Source organism: Delphinapterus leucas, chromosome X, assembly GCF_059928025.1.
Source record: "Delphinapterus leucas isolate spDelLeu-1000000601 "Yukka" chromosome X, BTC_Dleu_Yukka2, whole genome shotgun sequence".
Classification (NCBI taxonomy): Eukaryota; Metazoa; Chordata; class Mammalia; order Artiodactyla; family Monodontidae; genus Delphinapterus; species Delphinapterus leucas.
The window spans coordinates 85,954,211-85,978,435 of record NC_143150.1 but is presented as its reverse complement, the minus strand read 5'-3'; the positions used below and the strand labels follow the sequence as shown (position 1 = coordinate 85,978,435).

At 39.9% G+C, this 24,225-nt stretch overlaps 1 protein-coding gene across 9 annotated transcripts in view; it reads right to left on the bottom strand.

Moving 5' to 3' along the window:
• PHF8 (PHD finger protein 8) overlaps nucleotides 1-24,225 on the bottom strand; it is a 96,589-nt gene that overhangs the window by 50,308 nt on the left and 22,056 nt on the right. For 6 of the 9 annotated variants that reach the window (XR_016391367.1, XR_016391368.1, XM_022563579.3 and 3 more), the window contains 12 exons: nucleotides 21,700-21,785; nucleotides 21,201-21,309; nucleotides 18,953-19,113; nucleotides 17,984-18,125; nucleotides 17,073-17,259; nucleotides 15,088-15,250; nucleotides 7,825-7,912; nucleotides 7,349-7,455; nucleotides 6,015-6,106; nucleotides 3,417-3,506; nucleotides 1,415-1,717; nucleotides 548-651 (listed from right to left, as the gene is read on the bottom strand). Coding sequence is in view for 7 of the 9 variants with exons in the window: in XM_022563579.3 (XP_022419287.1) it covers nucleotides 548-651; nucleotides 1,415-1,717; nucleotides 3,417-3,506; nucleotides 6,015-6,106; nucleotides 7,349-7,455; nucleotides 7,825-7,912; nucleotides 15,088-15,250; nucleotides 17,073-17,259; nucleotides 17,984-18,125; nucleotides 18,953-19,113; nucleotides 21,201-21,309; nucleotides 21,700-21,785 (1,632 nt within the window). In the remaining 2 variants the exon portion in view is untranslated. Of the gene's footprint in view, nucleotides 1-547; nucleotides 652-1,414; nucleotides 1,718-3,416; nucleotides 3,507-6,014; nucleotides 6,107-7,348; nucleotides 7,456-7,824; nucleotides 7,913-15,087; nucleotides 15,251-17,072; nucleotides 17,260-17,983; nucleotides 18,146-18,952; nucleotides 19,114-21,200; nucleotides 21,310-21,699; nucleotides 21,786-24,225 lie in introns of those variants that run through there. The other 3 variants (XM_022563580.3, XM_089904490.1, XM_089904489.1) reach the window with 2 other exon arrangements.

Here is a 24,225-nt window from a genome sequence, read left to right as displayed (position 1 = left end):
AAATCTTTTCACGTCAATAGATAGTAAACTCATTCTTTTTAAGTTACACAGCATTCTATTCCATAGATGTACCATAATTTATTTATCCAACCTTTATTGATGAACGTTTCCAATTGCTTACTATTACAATGATACAGTGACTACTAAATATTTCTCTTTACACACCTGTGCAAATATTTCTGCAAAATAAGTTCCTAAAAACTGAACTGCAAAAGGTATATAAAAAACTAATGCTCTTAACCAGTATGCTGTACTACCTCCTATTCCCACCAACAGTTCTGATCCACTGACTTGCTGAAATTTCTAGAACTTATATAAGATTTTTCTCAGGATTGCCAATTAGTTCCAGACCTCTCCCCCCTTCCCACCCCCAACACTACCATGGTTCTCTGTACTAAGGAATGTTATCTGATAATATCTGGTTATTTCCCCAAGCACAGTCCCTCCCTCACCCATGTCCCAGCCCCAGGTCCCAATTCCATGCCTTGTCTTAGTGGCATATTGCCACCAACAATCCCAGCATCTCTGCTTCTTCTTCCCACCTCACCTGCCATTAGACATCAACAGGGCCAGCGGGCCCTCATTCCCATCAAGGTCCAAGTCTGGCGAGTCATCATCTGAGTCATTCAAGCAGGTACCAGTGATGTTGAACTGTAGGAGGAGGAGGCTCAGTTGTCACCTGTCTGGAACTCCCATGTGAATCAGAATGACCAGTTCCCTCTGGTTTCACTGGTTGAGTTCACTGTCAAAACCACCTGAACCAAGGCCTTCTGCTATGCTGTCCCCCCACCCCCAACCCAAATGATCACAGGAGCAGAAGGCTGAGAATGTATGGCTGGCTCAGGGGAAACCTATCCATCTTGCAAAACATGTTCCCTAAAAAGAGGTGGAGTATCTTCACATGCCTATGGAGGGCACCACAATCTTGAAGCAAGGTGGAGCCCTGGAGGAGGGCTTTTCTCAAGAACCTGTTCAAGACTCCAACCTGCCACTCCTATACCATGCTCTCAAATGTCATTCCCATCCCAGCATTTCAAGATTCATCTCAAGTGTCATGTTTACTGAGAAGAGCTCCTGACCATCGCCCCTACCCAGATAGAATCATCCCCTCCCGTGTCTCAGGGTCCCACACATACCCTTGATCGTGGCATCCACAACGCTTCATTGCACTCATTTCTTTTTATGCCTATCTTTCTCACTAGCCTGTCAGCCTCTTGAGGGTTACGTCCACAGCACCTATCACAGTGCCCAGCATAGACAAGATCTCAATAAATGTCTGTTAAATGAGTGGGACTGGTAGCCAAACACCAGGGGCCCTAAGGGAGGTGGGAGGACAGGAGAGCCTATCCTTTTTATACCCTGCTCTTCCGAGGGACCCAAAAGGGTTGGGCTGAACCCAAGGGCCAGCACCCACCTTTGCTTTCTGGGAACAGCCTGTCTTCAGTGCCTGATGACTGTAAGTGTCCATGAGATTATAGCTCAATTGGCCAGCAGGCCCCAAGGCTGAGCTCTCCTTGCCCTTTCGCTCTGCCTTCTTGAAGAATTCCTTGGGCTTCAGGCCTTTCTTCTTTGAACCACTTTTGGAGGGCAGTGACAGCCTGGACATGGATACTGAAGTGGAATGGGCTGGCCTGGTTAAGGGAATGGAGCCGGCTGGGAAGATCCTCTGCAGCCCAAAGATATTGCTTGTCTTCCCAACGTTCTGTTGGAAGATATCCTACAAGAGTGTTAGTACATGAGGGGGTTAGAGCTTACTCAAGGGTTCACTCTGCACTAAGAGCAGAGGTATGTTTATGGCACTGGCGGTACTGCCATGAAGGGGCTTAAAGATGCTCCACATATGCACTTATGCACACCCTAGTTTTGGCACAATAAGTCATCAAGAATTTACTGGGTGGCATTTCTTTACCTAGCCATTGACGAGTAAGGAGAAGACGAGCAGAGGAAAAGCTCAGCACTACTGTCAAAACCGGAAAGGAAAAGACTCCAAGCGCAGCTGACATGAGACAGAAAATAATTGAGTACTAAAATGTGTGGTTCCAACTCTAAGGACCACAGGATTTGAGAGCAGGAGAGCGGTTCTAGTCCTAATTCTGCTACTAGCCTCCCACCTTCATCTTATTCATAGCAGTTATGCTTTGATTGGTTGTATATATTGAGCTTCCACATTAAGATTTCATTTGAAAAAAAGGATTTCATTGCTTCAAAACATTTGAAAGCCAATGAAAAATATATGATCCATCTCTTAAGTCCTCTTCCAACCAGCCCAAAGTCCTGTGTATATAAAACTGGTTTAAGTGGGAAGAGCCAGAGAAAAGGTAGGCCTAAAACCCTGAAGGATTCTGACAGATGGAAGTGGTGGAAAATGAGGTAGGAGGTGGACAATGTAAGCTATGGTGTAGGCAGTGAAACATGCTGCAAGAGGTGAGGCTAGAACCCCAACTTCACAGTAGCTCACTCTGACCACCCTTCAGCACAGATTTAGTGCCTATATCCTGGGCACTAAATGGAACCTTACAGCTTCTGAGCTAAAGGAAAGTTGAAACTTCCTCAAGTCCAATTCTCCTCTGGTGCCTTTGCTACTTCACCAGCCCACACTGAGTTCTCTCTTTGCTGCAGTCTATTAATAACAATGGCTCACATTTATTGAGTACTTACTCTGCCAGGCACTGTGCGAGGGGCTCTATATACATTAGCTCTTAATCATAACAAAACTCTGAAAAGGTGGTGTTATCCCCACTTTACAGATAAGGATACTGAGGCTCTGAAAGGCTTGCAAATGACAGAGCAGGAACCAGAACCCAAGTTTCTCTGAGTCTCTTACCACTGCACCTTACTGTCTCGTGGTATATGCCACCTGTTGAAACATGGCTTTGTAATCATCTTCAACCCGGAAGAACTGTCATTTTGTAGAATGTAGAGACTGAGTCAAAATATTAATAACAACAACTACTACTACTACTACTATAACCTCTGCCACCCACGACCACCATGACCCACCAGCAGAATTTACTGAGCACCTACTGTGTGCCAAGCCCTATACTTAGTGCTCAACCTGTATTATCTTACTCAATCCTCTTAATAATCCCTCAGTAGTTATTAGTTATCCCCACTTTAGACATGAGGAAACTGAGGCTCAGACAGGTTAACTTTGCCCAGGTTCCTCTACTAGATTGTGAGTTCTTTGTGGGCAGGCACTGTATTATTTATGTATCCTAAGCACCTAGCCCAACATGTGGCACGCTTGAGGCACACAATAATTATCTGAATGAATGAATAAATGAATGAATGAATAGGGTCCTTGGTGGGGTCTTCCCAATCCTTCCCCTGAGCTCTCATGCCAACTGCAAAAGCCTGACCTGCCACTTGAGCCTTGAGCCCTTCCCAAACGCCTCCCCTGCTCCCATGCTTCTTACTTCCACCAGGCGAATCTCCCTAGCCAGATCTTTAATGAGCTGTACGGTCCGCACTGTCTCTGGGATCTCATCCTCGTGGTCTGGCAGAGCCTGTCAAACAAAAGGCATGAGGAATAGATCCACACATAAATGAACTGATTTTCAACAAAGTTACCAAGGCAATTCAATGGAGAAAGGGTAGTCTCTTTAACAAATGGTACTAGACTGATCAGATATCCATATGCAAAAAAAGAACTTCATTCCATATCTTGCACCAGACACACACACAGACTCAAAATGGATCACAGACCTAAATGTCAAATCTGAAACTATAAACCTTTTAGAAGGAAACAGAGGAGAAAATCATTGGGACCTTGGGTTAGGCAAAGATTTCTTAGGACATAAAAAGTATGAACCATAAAAGAAAAAACTGATAAATTAGACTTATTAAAAAATAAAAACTTCTCTTAGAAAAACACTGTTAAGACAAACCACTGACTGGGAGGAAATATTTGCAAAACATATACCTGATAAAGGACAGTGTCAAGAGGTGTGAGGAACTTAGTTGTGGCTTGAACCACACCCCTTAGAAAGTCAAGAACCTCAGCAAGATCCCTGGGAACAATCCAGCCTCTCCACTTGTGAGGACAGAACTCAATGTTGAGCAGCTACAAGCCCACAGCTAGCCCAACAGCAACCCAGGGAGAGACCTGTTGATTGTCTCTCTTTTAATTCATTTGCAATCTTGTTTATCAATACATCTCTATGCAGACAGACAGCTCAAACTTTTCCTCTGTGACTTCTTCCACCAGTTTTGACTTGAATTCTGTATCCAGAGGACTGATAAAAATTCCTCAGCATTTCCTCCTTGCTTCCCATGGTTTGATTCCTTTAACTCTTTTAATCCATCTGGAATTTATTTTGGTGGCTGGGCAGTGATGGGGGCTGAGAACCCATGTGACCCAGCTGGATAACCTTGACAGCTCCCTCCTCCCAGCCCAGGGGCTCTGGAAGGGTGAAGGAGCAACTGCTTCTCTTCACAAAAGAGAAGTTGTCTGCACTTCACTAAAGACTTCTCCCATGAGTGTGGCTCCTCAGTTCTGTGTCCTACTCTCTTCCAGCTCCCTTTGGTCACACTGTTGGGGCCATCCTTTGGTCCCTGAGGCCATCCTGGCTCAGGACATGAGTGCTTAGGACCTACCCACCTCCCTCCCTTTTCGTGTTCCTGGGACAGAGTCACTCTGAAGTTCACTTCGCGGGAGGGTCAGGTGTGGATGCAGAGTCAGAGATGAAACCCAAGGTAGCCACACCTAAGGGATGTGGCAAAACAGAATCGAAGGCTAAGGCCCAGGTGCAGTTGAGTCCAGGGAGCAAAAGAAGGCCCAAAACATGAAGTCCAAGGATATCTGGGGGGAAGGCTGCCAACAGGAAATGGGGAGATTGTGCACATTTAAGCCTGCAGTGGCTGAAAAGTCTCCTCAGGCTACTGTATGCAGGGGAAGGAATCTACAAAGAGTATCAGAAGCATAAAAGAATATATTGATATTTCCTTTTTTTGCATTTCTTAAAATTGGTTTTTAAATAAATTCAACATTTTGAGTAGGTAATCCATTCACGTAGTTCAAAACTCAAACAATATAGAAAGATATATATTGAAAAGCCTCAGTATATATCTGACCCTGCCATCAGCTCCCCTAGCCCACCCCAACAGGTAACCACTTTTATTAGTTTCTTCTGCATCCCTCCAGATTGTGTCTTCAGTCAAATACAAGCACATACAAATATAATTCTTCTTTTCCCCCCTTTTACACATAAGGTAGCACACTATACACACAGTTCTACACTTTTACATGATAAATTCTGGAGATCTTTCCAAATCAGTACATAGAGAGCTTTCTTAATCTCTTTTATAGCTGTTTAGTATTCAATTGGATAGATGGATATTGGTATATTCCTAAAAAGCCATTTTGGCAGTATGCATCAAGAGTCTTACATTTTTTCACATACTTTGATCTAGTGATCACTCTTCTAAAAATCTATCCTGAAGAAACAATCAAGAGATGAGGAACAAAGACTGATGCAAACAGCTATTTACTGCATGATTTTCTAGAACTATCCCCCAAATAAATAAATAAGCAACAATAAACAAGTGGTTAGGTAAGGATGGTACATCCCTGCAAAATAATATCATGTAACTATTAATGTTTGTGGAGAACTCTGGTGACACAGAAAAACTAAGATAAGCCAACCAATTCAGATACAAAATTATATGTACAGGGTGAGAGCAATCATGTTTTAAAAATGAATATTAAAAAAACAAAAGAAAGTATACCCAAATGTTAATGTTTATTCCCTCTGAGTTAAAATTACAGGTGAAGTTTTTCCTTCTTTACACTCTTCTGTATTTTTCTAATTCTCTACAGTAAGCATGTATTATTTTTCATAATCAGAAAGAAAAGTTTAAAAATATAATCCAAGGAGTCCTAGCCCAGTCCTCTACTCTAATCCTAGGAGCCCACAAACCTCCCTAGTTTCCTCCACGTCCCCAGAGGATCTTCCCAAAGCCAGTCCCTGCTGAGAGTAGACCTCTAAAGTAGGTAGAGAAATAAGTATATTTACTTCTTTCCTTGTCCAGGCTCTAAAGGCCAAGTTCAGGGCTTTACCACCATGGACCAGGTAGGAGGCAGGGTGTCTCCTGTTTTCTCGCAAACCTAAAGGGGGAAAGAGGAAGGTAGAGTGTCAAAGAAGCCATGCAGGGAAGTGAAGGACTTGTTAGTTTTTTTCAGGCAACCAGAGAAAATGCTCAAGGTTCTGAGCACAACTCCATATCTCAGTTCTTATAATGGTGTTCATTTTATGACTACCTTGACGTCTACTATCTCATTTAATCCTATACCCAACCCTATAAGCCAAATATCATTATCTTCATTTTATAGTTCAGGAAATGAGGCTCAGAGAGGCAAAGAGACAACCAAAGGCCACATCTGGTAAGTGCCAAAGCCAAGACTGAAACTTCATCTGTCTAAATCTGAGGCCTGTGCTCCTTCTACAATACTCTGCCTTTGGGGTTTCAAAATGTGAACACTCAGGAGAACAACTGCCACCTACACAGATCTGAAGAGCCATTAATGCCTTGTTCTGAGTTACTCCAGGAGGAGGTTATAACAAACATCCAGATTTAGGCTCAATAAAGAATTTTCTACTGAACTAAGCTGTTCAGAACAGAAAACAATAAGCAGTTAGTCATCCAGCCTCTGAATGAACATTTAAGTGACGGTCTGTCTAGATGGCAGAATAAGGGCTTGAGGTACTTCATAAGAGAGTGTACTCATTGGCCTCTGAGGTTCTTTGTAACTCTTCCTGGCCAAGTCACCTTGAAGAATCTCAGGTCTGAGTAAGGGAGCCACTCTATTTCCAAGCAGACCAGGAAAGAGGAAACCCAGCAGGTTGGCTTCTACCTGGGCTGATACCCAGGAACCAAACCAATGATGGGTAGTCAGGACTGGGCCTTGTCCTCAGGGGAAGCACGTCCAGGGAACTCTGACACTATACCGATTGAGTTTCTTATTTTAATTGGCAGGAAATAGGAATAATTTCACTGTGATCCAATTTTCTCAGTCCCCTTTGCTAAATAAAAAAGTTAAAATCCATGCCCTACCCTACATTACGATTAGTAAAAAAGCCAATTTCAAAAGATCGCATCCTTTGATTCCATTTTTATAGCATTCTTGAAATGACAAAATTACAGAGATGAAAAAGAGACCAGTGGTTTCCTGAAGTTATGGATAGTTCAGGGGGAGAGAGTGGGTGAGGTTATAAAGAGGTAACACTACAAAGATCTTTGTGGTGATGGGTACTGTATCTTGATTTGAGGTGATGGTTATGTGCACATGTGCACACACACATGGTCAGGGCAGCAGGGCAAAAAGGACAGTTGGCAAAGGGCTCCATACCTCGAAAGATGTCCAGGATATGCTTTCCCACATACCAACAGATGGTCTCAAAGTTGGGGAACTTGAAGAGGTCTGCTGTGCTCAACCGCTTCTCAATCTCATAGGCTCTGGAGGAAGTAGGCACAACAATAACAATGATAACAAGGACCCTGTTTACTGGGCACCTACTATGTATCAGGTATAGCTCTGGATGCTCTGTATCCATTATCTCTAATCCTCACAACTACCCTCTAAGACCTTACTCTATGGATTAGGAAACTTGGGCTCAAAGTTTATGTGACTTGACAAAATTCACATAACTACTAAGTGAGGAAGAGGTATTCATCTTCAGACTGAACATCATCAGAAACCAGTATCCATTCCTTTCTGATCATCTTGCCTCCCTTCTATGCTGCACTCCTCACAATAGCGGAGAACTCAAGGACTCTAGCAGATGGGAATGGCCAACTCAGGATCACCAGAGCTTCAGGACTCACTTGAGCTGCATTTCAATGTTAAGGCTGTGTAAGAAGTTCCCTCCAAAGGCAAGGCAGTCCACGGGGGTCAGCACAGCATGGATCCATCCTGCAGTGTAACAAGGCAAAAAACATAGCTGGCAGAGGGCCTTTCTTCTTTGGACATCACCACTGCCCACTCAGCTCAAACACAACTCCTTAGACCAGCCAGCCTGGCAGTAATTCAGAACATTCTAGCTTCCTCCACTCTCCCAACGCCCATCCTAGCCAAGTCTGCCATCATTATAACCCTGAACTGGACCAACCTGGGGGTTAATAAACTCCTTCTACTTCCCTTCTCTGCACTTCAAAATCTCTTCGTTGCCTCACCCACCCTCTCTCTTATTGCTAAGAAAGGCATCACCTCCTTGCCATGACTACCCCTTCTAACTCTGCGCTAGGTAAAACAAAGAGTTTTTGTGTTAGACAGACCTGGGTTCAAATCTTGCCGTTTTCTATATCTAAATATCCACTTCACAGGTTGGTTGTGAAGGATGTACCTAGTTGAAACTAAATTATTTTCCTTGCCCTTGACCCTATACTGCCTTCTGGGACCTTCTGATTTTTCTTCTTACATCTCTCTCATATTCATCTCCCCTTCTTCATCCATCCATCCTACTAATGGCTTGGTTCAGATCCATCATTATCTCTCACCTATGCTATTTGAAACAGCCTACAAACTGGCTCCTCTAACACCAGTGGTTCTTTAAGGTGTGATCCAGGGAATCCTGGGGCTCCTTGAGACTCTTTCAGAGCATATGCATGGTCAAAACTATGTTCATGATAATACTAAGATGTTATTTGTCTTTTTAACCCTCAGTATACAGTGGAGTTTTTCAAGGGGTACATGACATGATATCACAACACACAGAAGCAGATTTGAGGACACAGAAGTTTTCTGCTAACCCGAATATTAAAAAGATTTGCAGAAATGTAAATGTCAATCTTTTCACTAAGTTTTTTTAGTTTGAAAATAGTTATTTTTCATAAAAATTATTACTTATGCTAACATGTAATGGGTTTATTCTTGTTTTTTCCTCAATGAACTAATAAATATATTTAAATTCTCAGTTTTAATTTATAATATGGTAAATATTAATAAATATAAACCACATAAATAAAAGCTCTTTGGGGTCCTCAATAATATTTAAGGGTATAAACAGGTCCAGAGTCCAAAGTGTTTGTAAACCACTGCTCCACACCAATCTCAACCTCTGAAGTCCATCCTCCACATCTCAACCCTAAGTGATGTATCTGAAATGCAAATCTGCCCATGTCACCTCCTGCTTGAAACTCTTCAATGAAATGTACATCCACAGAAGAATAGATAAACTGCTGTATACTCATACAATGGAATACTAGAAAGCAAGTGAAATGAATGAACAATAGCCACATGTATCAACATGGATCTCACAATCATAATGTTCAGAGAAAAAAGTTGAGAAAAATACATCTGATTCCATTTATGTAACATTCAAAAACATGTAAAACAATACTATATACTGCTTACTAAGGCATACCTATGTAATAAAGGGATAAAAATGCATGAGAATGATATCATCAACTTCAGGACAACAGCTAGCTCTGAGAGGGCAGAATGGGAATGTAATTCAGGAGAGGTATATACAAGGCTTCAAATATGTTTGTAATATGTTATATTTTTAGTTGAGTTATAAACACATAAATGTTCATTATATTATTCTTTATATCTCTTGCTACATCTGAAATATTTCATTAGAAATTAAATAAACAAATAAATCTTCAGTAGTCCCCAGTTGCCTCTGAAGTAAGTTCAGCCTGCCAACCTTTTCAGCTTCATCTGCTCCCAGCCCTTGGTCTTTAGGCTCCAGTATCCATAAACTGCTTCACACATCTTTGCTTTGTTTATGCCTTTCCCTTTATCTGAGAGGGCTTTCCTGCCTTTCTTTCCTTGGTCAGTCTCTATTTACTCTTCAGGTGTCACTCTTCTGAGAAGATTTTCACAAACCTCTGGCCAGACTAAGTGCTCTTCTCTGTGCTCCCCAAACTTCTGGTGAATACCTCTATTGTGTCTATTAGTACTGAATAGCCTATCCATATTCTATCTCTAGCACCTAGCCCAATGTTGGGGCAGACAGCAGGCATGAAATGCTTGTGGAACTAAGTAGATTGCACCCAGTTTGTGGGAATTTCTACCAAGATGCAAATGAATCCAACTCAAATCTCTGGTAGACAAATTTAATTCACCAGTTACCAAGTGCCCAGTGTACAAAAAAAAAAACATCATGTGAGACCCAGCAAAGAATTCAAAGATGGGTGAATAAATGCATGGGAATAGAAAACTATAAAAGAGAAAAGCAAATGGGTATGGGGGTAGGAGGAGGGGGGCATGACTTGCCTCATCATATATTAAACATTCTATAAAACCAATGTAATCAAATCAATATGATACTGATATATGAATAGACAAACAGATCTGAGTAACAGAAAAGAAAATCCAGAATTATACAATATAATGTTAGACAAAGATGTTAGAATTATATAACACGAGTTTTAAAGGAGTCATCATAAAAATGCTTCAACGAACAATTACAAGCATGCTGGAAACAAACAAACAAAAGAAAGAAGCTATAAATAAGAAACAAGTACAAATTATAGAACTAAAAAATACTACATCTGAAATATATAATGAAGAATGGAGACAATGGAGAAAAGAATCAGAGAATTTGAAAACAGAACAATAGAAAGCACCCAATATGAACAAGAGAGAAGAAATAGACTGAGAGAAAAATAAACTCAGGAACCCAACAAGGACCTACTGTATAGCACAGGGAACTATATTCAATATCTTGTAATAACCTATAATAGAAAATAATCTGAAAAAAGATAGATACTATATATATAACTGAGTCTCTTTTTGCTGTACACCTGAATCACTGTAAATCAACTATATGCCAGTAAAAATAAAAAAGACAAAAAAGTAAAGAACCATGCAATGGGACAGAAAAAAAACCCTCAGGAACCTGTGGGACTACAGCAAAATGTGTTACATTTGTATAATCAAAGACCCAGAAGAAAAGTTAGAGTGAGGAAATGAAAAGGTATTTGAAGAAATAATACCTAAAAATTTCACTAGTATGGCAAAAGACATAAGCCTACACATTCAAGAAGCTCGATGAACATATACAGTATAAACCCAAAGAAATCCACACCAAGACACATGATAGTCAAACTGCTGAAAAACTAGATAAAAAAGAAAAAATATTGGAAGTAGCAAGAAATGACACATACAGGGAAAAAAACAATTTAAAGGGTAGCCAAAATCTTATCAGAAACCACAGAAGCCAGAAGGAAGCAGCACAACATTCAAGTGCTGAAAGAAAATATCAACCCAGATTTCTATACCCAGCAAAACTATCCTTCAAGACTGAAAGGGAAATCAAGACATTTACAGATGAAGGAAAACTAAGAGAATCTGTTGCCAGCAGACCTACCCTGAAACTCTAAACAGAGAGGAAATGATAAGAGAAGGAATCTTGAAACACCAGGAAGGAAGAACAATGGAAGAGTAAAAATACAGGTAAATACAATAGACTTTCCTGCTCTTGGATATTCTAAATTATGTTTGACAGCTGAAACAAAAATTAAAACACTATGTGATGTAGCTCTAATGTATGCAAAGGAAATATTTAAGACAAATACATTACATATGGTAAGGGTAAAGAGATGTGAAAAGAGGTAAGGTTTCAACTCTTTCTTCAAACTGGTAAAATGTCAGTACCAGTAGACTGTCATAAGATAGGTATATATGTATATATAAATATACACATATAGATATGTATGTACATATATACATATATACACATATACATATTTATCTATATATGTATATATACATAGATATATGTGTATATGTCTATGTACATATACATATATATCTATATATGTATACATATATACATAAAACTAGAGCAAACACTAAAAAAAAATCTATATAAAACCTGAAGCTGAAAATTTCATATGGAAATTCAAGGGGCCCAGGAAGGCTGACACTTCCCAATTTCAAAACTTACTACAAGTGTACAATAACTGAGACAGTGTGATACTGTCATAAAGACAGACATACAGATCAATGGAATATAATTCAAAGTCCAGAAATAAACCAATACATGGCCTATGGTCAACTGATTTTTGACAAAGGTGTCAAGACAATTCAATGGGGGAAAGAATGGTCTTTTCAAATTGTTCTGGGACATCTGGACATCCACATGCAAAAGAATGAAATTGGACCAATATCTCACACCATATACAAAAGTTAACTTGAAATGGATGAAAGACATAAATGTAAGAACTAAAAAGAAAACTCAGAAGAAAACACAGGTGTTAATCTTCATGACCTTGAATTAGACAATTGTTTCTTAGATATGACACCAAAAGCACAAGCAAAGAAAAAAAACAGATAAACGGGACTCTTAGGCTTCACAGAACAACATCAAGAAAGTAAAAAGACAACCTCCAGAATGAGAGAAAGTATTTGCAAATCATACATCTGATAAAGGTCTAAACCAAAATATATAAAGAATTCTTACAACTCAACAATAGAAAGACAAATCACCTAATTAAAGAATGGGCAGGGACTTCCCTGGTGGCACAGGGGATAAGACTCCACACCCCCAATGCAGGGGGCCTGGGTTTGATCCCTGCCCAGGGAACTAGATGTCACATGCATGCCGCAACTAAGAGTTCACATGCCACAACTAAGGAGCTCGTGTGCCGCAACTAAGGAGCCTGCTTGCCTCAACTAAGACTTGGCACAATCAAGTAAATAAATAAATTTTAAAAATGGGCAGAAGTTTTGAATAGATATTTCTTCAAAAAAAGATATATAAACATCCAATAAGTGCATGGAAAGATGTTCAAAATCAATAGCCATTAGAGAAGCACAAATTAAAATCTCAGTGAGCTACAACTTCACACCCACTAGGATGGCTATAATCATAAAGACAGGCAAAAACAAGTGTTGGGTAGGATGTGGAAAAATTGAGACCCTCATAAATCGTTGGTGGAAAATGCAGCTGCTTTAGAAAACAGTCTGGCAATTCCTCAAGAAGTTAAACACAGAGTTACCATATATATGACTCAGCAATTCCTCTCCTAGGTAGATATACCCAAGAGAACTGAAAATATATGTTAACACAATAACTTGTACATGAATGTTCATAGCAACACTATTCATAATAGGCAAAAAGTGAAAACAACCCAAATGTCTATAAAATGATGAATGGATAAACAAAATATGGTATATCCATACAATGGAATTATTATTCAGCCATTTAAAGAATGAAGTACTGATAACATGGATGAACCTTGAAAATATTATGTTGGGTGAAAGAAGCCAGACATAAAAGACCACATATTGCATGATTCCATTTACATGAAATATTCAGAAAAGGCAAATTCATACACAGAGAAAAGTACAGAAGTGGGGTTGACAGGGGCTGGGGGGGAAGAAGGAATGGGGAGTGACTGCTAATAGGTACAGGGTTTCTTTTTGAAGTGAAGAAAACTTTCTGGTATTAGATAGTGGTGATGTCTGCACAACTTCAAGAATATTTTTTTAAAAACTGAATTGTACCCTTTAACATGGTAATTTTTATGGTATGTGCACTATATCTCAATTTTTTTTAAAGCACATTTAACAAAATGAAAATACAACATATCAAAATATGTGACACAGCTAAATCAGTGCTAAGGGGGGAATTTATAGCACTAAATGCTTATATTAAAAAAAAGAAGAAAAGGGCTTCCCTGGTGGCGCAGTAGTTAAGAATCCACCTGCCAATGCAGGGGACACAGGTTCGAGCCCTGGTCCAGGAAGATCCCACATACTGCGGAGCAACTAAGCCCATGCGCCAGAACTATGGAGCCTGTGCTCTAGAGCCCACGAGCCACAACTACTGGGCCCACGTGCTACAACTACTGAAGCCTGCGCACCAAGAGCCCGTGCTCTGCAACAAGAGAAGCCACCATGATGAGAAGCCTGTGCACCACAATGGAGTAACCCCCACTCGCCACAACTAGAGAAAGCCCATCCGCAGCAACGAAGACCCAATGCAGCCAAAAATAAATAAATAAAATAAATTTATTATAAAAAAAGAAGAAAAGTCTGAAATCAATAATCTAAGCTCTTATCTCAAGATCAGGAAAAGGAGAGCAAAATAAACCCAAAGCAAGCAGAAAGAAGGAAAAACAAAGATAAAAGCAGAAATCAATGAAATTGAAAACAAAGACAACAGAGAAAATCAGTGAAACAAAAAGTGATTCTTTAAAAAGTTCAACAAAATTGACAAACTTCCATTAAGACTAACACACAATAAAAGAGAAGGCACAAATTACTAACATCAGGAATGAAACACAGGGTAGCACTAGAGACTTGGAAGATATCAAAAGAATAATAAAGAAATACTATCTCTACACACATAAATTTGACAACTTAGATAAGATGGACCAATTGCTCGAAAAGCACAAACTTACAATTCACTCAATATGAAATAGATAATTTGAATAGCCTAATACAGGTTTAAAGAAATTGAATGTTAATTAAAAACTTCCCAAAAAGGAAATCTCCAGGTCCATGTGGCTGCAGTAGAGAATTCTATTGAACATTTTGAGAAAATTTAACACTAATTCTGAAATCAAGGAATTAAGAAATTAGAAAGTCAAGAAAAATCTAAATCAATGGAAAGACATATGTGTTCATGGAAGATTCAACATACTAAAGATGTCAACTTTCCCCAAATTGAGACAACTATGGGGACTTTTTCAAAATAAATACACTCAGATCCCACCCCAGACCAACGATTTCATAATTCTAGGGGTGAAGCCTAGGCATTTATTGTTTTGGGGAAAAAAAAAACCCTACCCCCACCCAGGTCATTCTGATTTATAGTCTACAATGCCAGTCTCTCAGTCACTATCTCTAGAGTCATGGGGCTAAGAGTCCTGTTTTCTATCTGTCCACCAAGTTGACATCAGTCCAGTGCAAAGGAGCTATCAACTTCCTCCTGGACCTCCCCAAGAAACCACACTGCCCACTGGCCACCACTCGAATTTTCTTGATGTCCACTTCTGAGCCTTCAACTGATATGAGAGGGATATCTCACATAATCAGATCAACACATTATGGGAAGGGGTTGGTTCCAGTGCCACAAGCTCTCTTCCTCTTCCCACCTTCCTCAAACCCTCCCAGAGGAGCCCAGGGAAGACCTGTAGGAATGAAAAGTGTCTGTCCTTGCTTCACAGAACACTTGTAGCACTTGTCCACCTGGTCCCCAAAGAACATCTCATTCTGGTTAGAGGAGCTGCTCCAGCACTCAAAGAGAGTCAGGTTGGCATTTGTTGGGCGGATCAGGTAGAAGATCTTCTCACCCTGAAACAAAGAAAGATTGACATGTCAAAAATATCAAGGGTTTCCAGAGAAGTCTTCTGGGAGTCTCCAAAAGAATATTCTCTCTCTCATGTTCCAAGACCATGTAGTATGCTAGAATTCCTTCTGTCCAAGGATCATTTATATATATATTTGGAAAACTTCAGAAGTCCTTTTGCACTTTGTACTTTTAAGCTTCTATAAAACTGACAAAAACAATTTGGACAGGACATTTCAAAGAAAATTGTCAACTTAAGACAAATGTACACCAAAGGCTCCTATTTTAGATGCAATGCCAAATGAAAGGCCTCTATAGATGAGTAGATCAATATTACTAGCCCTAGGAGAATTTAAGGCCACATTACTAATGAGAAGAAAATTGAATTTGCCTTTAAATGCCATTTACAGAGAGCATTCCTTCTCACACCTGCAATCAAAGCTAATAAAAGTTTAAAAGTTCAGTAATCACCCAAGGACTTCTGTAAGATTATATGTTGGATGATTATCTGTTGGAAGAACATATTATTTCCTAACTATGTTTTGCCTGGATAATCACCAGATAGATAATTTGGCAGAAAAGAAAAAAACCCACTAGCACAAAAATATCCCCAACCCATAGCCTGATTAGTTTAACCAATATTTCATAATACATTTCAATGTAGAAAATTATCTACTAGAAATTATCTACTGTACAATTAGAGAAATTTGAATCAGACCTGTAGATTAGATAACAGTATTATATCAATATTTTCTGATTTTGATAACTATACTGTGGTTATATAAGAGAATACCCTTGTTTTTAAGAAATACACACTGAATTATTACGAGATAAAGGGACACCTTGTCTGAAACTACTCTCAGGTGTTTCAGAAAAAATATTTATATAAAACCATTTTATTATGTTTGCTTCAGAGAAAGAGAGAGTATAATAAAATAGTAACATGGGAATCTGAGTGAAGGGCACACAGGAAATCTTCCTATTATTTTTGCAATTTTTCTATGAAAAAGAAACTATTTAAAAATAAAAAAGTTAAATCTAACATTTGCATAATAGCACTTTCATTTACACACTCCAATTTCTTCATGATAAACCAATGAAAACAACTAGCTCAAGATATGTGATCATTTGGACAAGAGCCATATCCAAGTTTTCTGCTCTTTCCTTGGCGTTTCTGATAAGAAAGCTAAATAGCATGAACAGTGGTGGAGAACAATAAAACTTACTTAAGAAATTTATTTTCCAGACCTCAAAAATCCTTTATAGTCACTGACAATCAATATGCTAATTATAAAATTGTAACGACCACTAAAAGGGAAACTATAGAAAGGCTGACATTAAAAAAAACCATCTCATACGTGCTCTATCTTGATGGTGGTGGCAGTCATGCAACTATTTATACAATTGTCAAAAATCATCAAACTATACACTTAAAACAGGTGAACGTTATGGTATACAAATTATAACTCAATAAACTTGGAGGGGAGAGGGAATTTCTCATGTTACCAGAAATTTCTGCAGTAAATATGGACATTTCCATACATAGCGGTAGGAGTACAGATTGGTTCAATTAAGATAACAGTCAGAGAAAACCTTAGGCATCTGCTGTTATTAAAAAAAAAGTTAACCATCAAAACTGTAAAGTAGAGACAATTTATATGGCATATCCACTCAGTACCCAACCCTGATAGAGCAGTTATGTTGAAATGTCACCCAAATAGAATCTGGGATGCAGGTAGGCCTTAGCAGCCTGTCTTTATGCTGCCACCTGAAACAAACAGGGAGGCCCAAGGCCTGGCTGTCTTCAGAAGCCATAGCCATTCTTACCTTGAGCACATGGTACCAGACCGACGTGCCACCAAAGTCAATGTGAAAGTCTGTATAGCTATCCCGCACGCTCATGAGGCAGTACTTCTGCACGTTGGGCCTCTCAAAGATACACTCCTCTGGCCACAAGTTCTCCACCCATGAGAGCTTCCGAACAATCTTGGGTGTCTCCACAAAGTTAGAAAGCCTATCAAGGAAGGGGTGGAGAGCAGATGTCAGCTGATTGGGAATTGAAGGTTGAAGCCTGAATAAAATGCCCCCCATCCCAGTGAGACTCAGATAAGAGAAAGAAGTTCTCTCCACAGAATCCCAAAGAGCACACAGGACACTTATTTTTGTAAGTCCAGTCAGCATCCTCATTCCACTCAGCTCTGGAATTCCCAAGTCCCAGCTCCATAGCCTTCCCCAGTCAAAGGTGATCATTTCCTCCACTAAATGCTCAGAATCTCCACACCCGGGCCCACTCACTTGGCACATGGTGTATAACAGTATTGTACTGTCCCCATGTTGTAGTGTCTTCTTTATGAGGAACAATTAGAGAAACCTCTCAGGGCTCAGTTCCAGGTAAAGAAGTGTTTACCTGGGACAGAGGACCTATCCTGGGAGTTAAACAGTGACCATGCCACAATCTAAACACCAAAAAAAGGTCTAAGAAAGCTGTCCTAAATCTTGAAGGAAACAAAAATTAATTAAAATAGCTACTGTATAATCTATCCTATGCTAGAAATTGTAAAGGAGAAATATGATTTGGTTGTTATAATGTGAGCAGCTACCCTAGAAAGTATAAACCAGCTCCTCATCCCAAAGGAAGAAACCACCGGGAAGAAGGGAAAGGAACACTAATGTACACTCAGTATATCACAAGTCCTAGGCACTTTGTGAGGCTTTTTACTTACCCCTCTCCCTCTTACCTGGTATCAGAGAATTCCAAACTAATGACATTGAGGACTTTTTCCCTCTTCCCGCTATAATAATATTTCACAAAATCACCAAGCTTCATCTTGCAGTCGGCCTGGCGGGTCACATCAATCACATCAATCTCTTTGTCAGAACCTGGAGTAAAGAGATGGATTCTGCACCAAGTCCCAGGGATCAGAGAAGACTCTCACATCCCCTAACCAGTCCCTAAAATGACCTTACACTGAAAACGTCTCACTGTATTTGCATGTGCATAAATGGGAAGTGGGGGTAGGTATTCCTCACACTCTCCTTAGACCTATGTGCCAGGTCCAGGCCTGCTAAGCCAACAGAACTGCCTGACACATAGTCTCACTCACAGTACTATCCACCTGCCTGGGCCCTGCTTCCTCACTTCTCTTCCTATCCCCCAAAACTCATGTCCAGAACACAACTAGCATGTGAGGGCAAAAGTCAAAGGCTTTCTCATCTCAACAGAGGACAGAGAGGCCATAACAATCCTTGGAATTCCCCAGGTAAAAGATGGGGCTCAGCCTGGGGTTTTGTGGTGTGTTAGGAGGAAAAGGAAGGGTAGGCTAGGATTTTGGTTCCAGCTTTGCCTAAGAATGACTCTGGGGGGCTTCCCTGGTGGCGCAGTGGTTGAGAGTCTGCCTGCTGATGCAGGGGACACGGGTTCGTGCCCCGGTCCGGGAAGATCCCACATGCCGTGGAGTGGCTGGGCCCGTGAGCCATGGCTGCTGGGCCTGTGCGTCCGGAGCCTGTGCTCTGCAACGGGAGAGGCCACAACAGTGAGAGGCCCGTGTACCGCAAAAAAAAAAAAAAGAATGACTCTGGGCAAGGCACTTCACCTCAAATTCCCAAGATGGCTAGAAAGGAAATGCAAAATGTAGACTGGAGGGGAAGGGTCATACGTTTTGATGGGAGTGAACAATGTCACAGTTAAGAGGGTCTGTGGTGCTTACCAACATAGTGTTCCACATCCCTCACAGTGAATGATGGTGAGGGCAGCGTCATCCCCAATCCATCCTTCTTCAAGACCAGGATGGGCACACTGAAGCTATTCTCTTCCAGGAATTCCACGGTCAGCTGACTTCCAGTGGGCTTCAGAATCACTTCATCTGAGCTGTGGGCCACATGAGAGAAAGCCTGAACCCTAGAGGCCCTGCTACTGAAGGCCTCAATGGATGCTGTCACTCACCCAAAGGGTGGGGTCTTCCTGAGGGGACCTAATGTTGGCTGGCAACTAATGAGTGGCATAAACTTCACCTGCCAGGGAAGAAATGACCTATCGAAGGCAAGAAGCCAGGTCACTGGCAGAGGTGGTAAGCTAAATCCAGGATAGCCTGTCAATATGGTGCTCTTCTCTAGATGACAAAGGAAGAAATCACTCAACAGCCTGCCCAGGAAGAAAAGACATACCTGACAAGTTTAGCTAAATTACTCTAACCCAGAGCAGCACTACCCCATTTTAAACACTGGCAAATAAAGAGAAAAGACTGATTTAAAAAACAAAAACAATTTTTATAGCCACTCTCTTGACACACATACTTCGTTAACTAGAAAACAGGAGTTTCTGGTTTTCTTAAAATCATGCTGGAGAAAAGACTGGCTATTTGACAAGTTGTGTTGGGACAAACATCTGGAAAAATATTAAGATCAAAGCCTATCTCACTCTTTAAGTAATTCTAGATGGAACAAAGATCAAATTAGAAAAAATAAAGCCATAGAGTAGTAGAAAAATTATCGGAGAGACAAGGCCCAGTAATCATTATAAATAGTAATAGTAAATTTAAGTAAAAATTAAAATTTTCTGCAAGGAAAGCTATTACAAATCAGTATGAAATAGGCAGTAACCCAACAGAAAAACTGTTAAACAATGTTGAGAAGGCAGTTAACAGAGAAAGAAATAAAGATGACTTATAAATGTATGATAATAGACATGCTTCCTTCATAACTAAAGAAATGCAAGTGGAAACAATGAAATCTCATTTTTTATCTTATCAGAAAGGCAAAAAAGTTTGATAATAAACAGTGTTGGCCAGGATATAGGAAAACAGGTACCCTCACACATTGTCTAGTGGGAGTATGAAATAGTGTGGCCACTTTGAAAACAATCTGGCAATATTTATAAACATTTTTAAAGCACATACGCTTTGACCTAGCAATTTCATTTTTAGGTAGTAAATCTACACATATACTCACCCACATATGCAAAAACCTAAGTACAAAGACATTCACTGCGCATTTTTTTTCTAATAGCAAAATACTAGAATTGATTTAATATTCAGCAACAGAGGACTGGTTAAATAAATTATACATCCATACAGTGGAGTACTAAACATCCATGAAAAAGAATGAAGAACATCTGTATATGCTGTTATGGATTGATCTCCATAATTTAGATTTTAAAAAAAGCAAGATGTAGAATAAGTGTTTCTGTTTGTGTTTTTTAATAAACAAGGGGACACACACACATATGTTTGTATAAGCAAAAACTATTTCTGAAAGAATGCACAAGAAATTGGTTGACTCTGGAGAAGGGACCTGAGGGGTCTGGGGTAGAAAGGAGACTCAGTGCCTTTAAATAGATAAAACAAAATTTATTAAGTTGAAGAAACACTTATAATCCTAAATAACACTTCAATTATAGGAAAGCTGGAAAAGGTCAAATGAATTAAAAACTAAGCAAAAGAGAATGCTTTATTCATTAATTTTTCTAACATTATTTTTGCTCAATTCAAGTAATTTATTTAATAAGCCCATCTTAATTTTCTAAAAGAAAAAAAATTTTTCTTGATTTTAAAAGAAATACATGACTACTCAAAAAAAATTTTTTTCCAAAGAGTTTCATCTTCTCTACAATGAGAGAATTAAACTTTCTGATTTTTAAGACTCCTTCTAGTTATAGCATTCCCTGGGTGCATGTAAATATCCTCTCCTGACTGAGGCGAAAACTGCCTATCTACCAAAAGTTTCTACAAGTGGACCTTAATGTACTCTGCACATCAAATGAAACTCTAGCAATGTTTCTCAGAAACCAACTAAAACAGAAGATCCCTCCCCAGAGGGAACTCACAGAGCCCTGCAGACATCCCCAGATGGTGGAGGTACCCAGTGCAGTGCAACAGCCAGTGGGAAAGCTGGGAAGAGATGGGCCCCAGCTTCCCAGAGCCCTGGCATTCACTGGCCCTTGGAGTACGGGGTCCTCACCTGTCAAAGGTCCTACTCCGAAGCTCTCGAATGAACGTAGGGCTTCCCGTCTTCACTGGCTTCCCCTTGTGTGTATCATGGCCTTTTGAAGATACACGGCGTTTTTTCACTAAGTCAGTAAAAGACAAGACACTGTCAGTCAAAATGGCTACAAGCTATGGTTCCAAGAGCAAACGCCTCAGCAGATCCTGCTTCTCTTCCAATCTAACAACCCCTTGCATCATCTGGAGTCAAGGAGGCCCTCACAGTCTCAGGAAAGCTCTTGGTGAGGATAGGTGCTTCCTCTGGGGAATCCCTAAGTAAGGGAGGGAGGCGAAACTCTGCATTTCTGCCCTCTCAGTGGAGCAGCTGCTGGCCTGCAGGGCCTACACAGGCTTCTGCTATTTCCCAAGAGAGACAAATCTGAAGCACTGACAAAAAGGCAATTTTCCTTCCAAGCTTCCTTTGCTTTGTCTCTCCTCTGGACTGCCTTCTCTTAAAAACTCCAAGATCTACTTACTGATGGAGGGCCCATGTAAGACCTCACAATTGGGGCAGTGGTAGAGGTCGATGTCAGCAGCCTTCTCCTCTTCAACACCAACACAACTAGAAAAGAGAAAATCAGACAAGGTTTGTGGAAATTTTACTTTTCGTAAGGTCTAGAACTGTGCTGTTCAGTACACAATTAAGTAAAATTTTAAATGCAGTTCCTCCATCACACTAGCTACATTTCAAGTGCTCAGTAGCCACACGCGGTTACCATATTGGGCAGATTATCAAACTTTTTTGTCAATGCAAAAAGTTCTATTGGACCAAATGGTCTAAAATAATTATGACAGAGCTAAAAATGTACAGACAATAAAGCTTCATTAAGACTCAGAATGGTCAAAGCTGGAAGAGACTCTAGAGCAGTGCTGTCCAGTAGAAATATAATGTGAGTTAAATATGTAATTTTAAATGTTCTAATAGCCACATTAAAAAGGTAAAAAGAAACAGGTGAAATTAAGTTTAATAATAATTTAATATTTTATTAACCAATATATCTAAAATATTATTTCAACATAAAATCAAACATTTAAACTTTATTGAGCTATTTACTTTATTAAATGAAAATGAATGAAAATAGTATTTTATAGTCAACAGTGGTTCCCTCTGAGTGAAGGATTATGGTAACCATTTTTCTCTTATATGTATTTTCTAATTTTCTACAATGAACATGTGTTACTTATTTCATACTGTAATGTCTGAGAGAGATTTATTTAATTTTGAAAATCTGAGTTTGCATGTATGTGAGCTGGTAATCTCACAAAATTTAAAGCCTTCCTCGTCAAAGAAGTCATCGGCAGCCCTCCAAAAAACTTCTGGCTAAGATCTCCTAAAATCTTTGGTCAGCCACAGAGAACAGGGAGCATAATAATAAGGCAGAGCTCCAACCATTTCGGCTAAGACTGACTTCCTAGGATCAGGACCCCACCACCTTCCCGAGTGCTAACCCTGTAAACCTGTTGCACATCAATAAATTGAGGACATGTTATTTTATAAAAGGATTGGTCTATTATGAATTGGAAATTTAAGAAAAAAACCCAAAATACCCTGGGTCCTTCACCTCAGATAGTCTAAGAAGCACTGTGTTAGAACCCGGTCAGGTAGAAGTTGTACATTCTCCCAGACCCTTCTAACTCAGGGCTGGGCTGGGGGTGAACATCTCCCTCACTTTCCAGTGAGACTCTGTGATCATCTCTCCTCTATCCTTGTGTAAGATCTCCTATTCCTCTGAGTTTCATATCATCCAACAATAGCTCTTCCCACTCCTCTTCACTATCAGCTACTCATCTCCCCAACATACCTCTTCACTATCAGCTACTCATCTCCCCAACATACCCTCTTCACTCACTGAAGAACCTGCTCACAGATTCTTCTTCATCCCAAGTCCTGCCAGCCTCCCACGTGACATAATTATGGATATAAAGGCCTAATATCCCAGCCTCTTAGCTCATTGACCTTCTCATCTTCAGAAACTGCTGCCTCCAACTCCCATTTCAGCTACCAACTCTCACGGCCATCCCCCAGACCTTGTCAACACTTGCAACTGCTTCACCTCTGGAATATGAAATGCATACATCACACTCTGACCACAAGTACATCCATCCAGCTCTCATTCATTACACCTGTTCTTTGCCCTCAAAAATCCCTTGATCCTACTTTTCACCTGTTCAACTACTGTTGCCTTCACCGTTCTTCCCTATCTAGTTCATAGATTTCATCATTCCTCACTTCAACCATTCTCTTACAGATACCTTCAACTCACTTGCCCCACTGCCTTTACATCACTCCCAAGTGCAAATCCCAACCCTGGCTCAATCCAACTATATAACATTGGACCATTGGACATGGCTAGAGAAAAATCATCCATTGGATTGGTGCCACAATAAATTCACACTGTCCAAAATATGTGAGTCACAGAAAAACCAACACAATATTGAAGGAGAAGAACAAAGTTGGAGGACTGATGCTACCCAACTTGAAGACTTACTATAAAGCTACAGTAATCAAGACAGTGTGGTATTGATGAAAGAATAAACAGATCAATAGAACAGAAAAGAGAGCCCAGAAATAGATCAACAGAAATATAGTCAATTGATCTTTGACAAAGGAGCAAAGGTAATACAATGGAGCAAAGACAGTCTTTTCAACAAATGGTGCTGGAACAACTGGACATGCAAACAAATGGAATTAGACACAGACCTTATATCCTTCACAAAAAAGAACTCAAAATGGATCACAGACCTAAATATAAAATGCAAAACTATAAAACTCCTAGAAGACAACATAGGAGAAAATCTAGATAACCTTGGGTTTGGCAATGACTTTTTAGATGCAACACCAAAGGCATAATCCATGAAAAATGAGAACTGATAAACTGGACTTCATTAAAATTAAAAACCCGTTCTGTGAAAGGCATTGTCAAGAGAATGAAAAGACAAGCCAAAGACTGGAAGCAAATATTTGCAGAGGACATATCTGATAAAGGACTGTTATCCAAAAT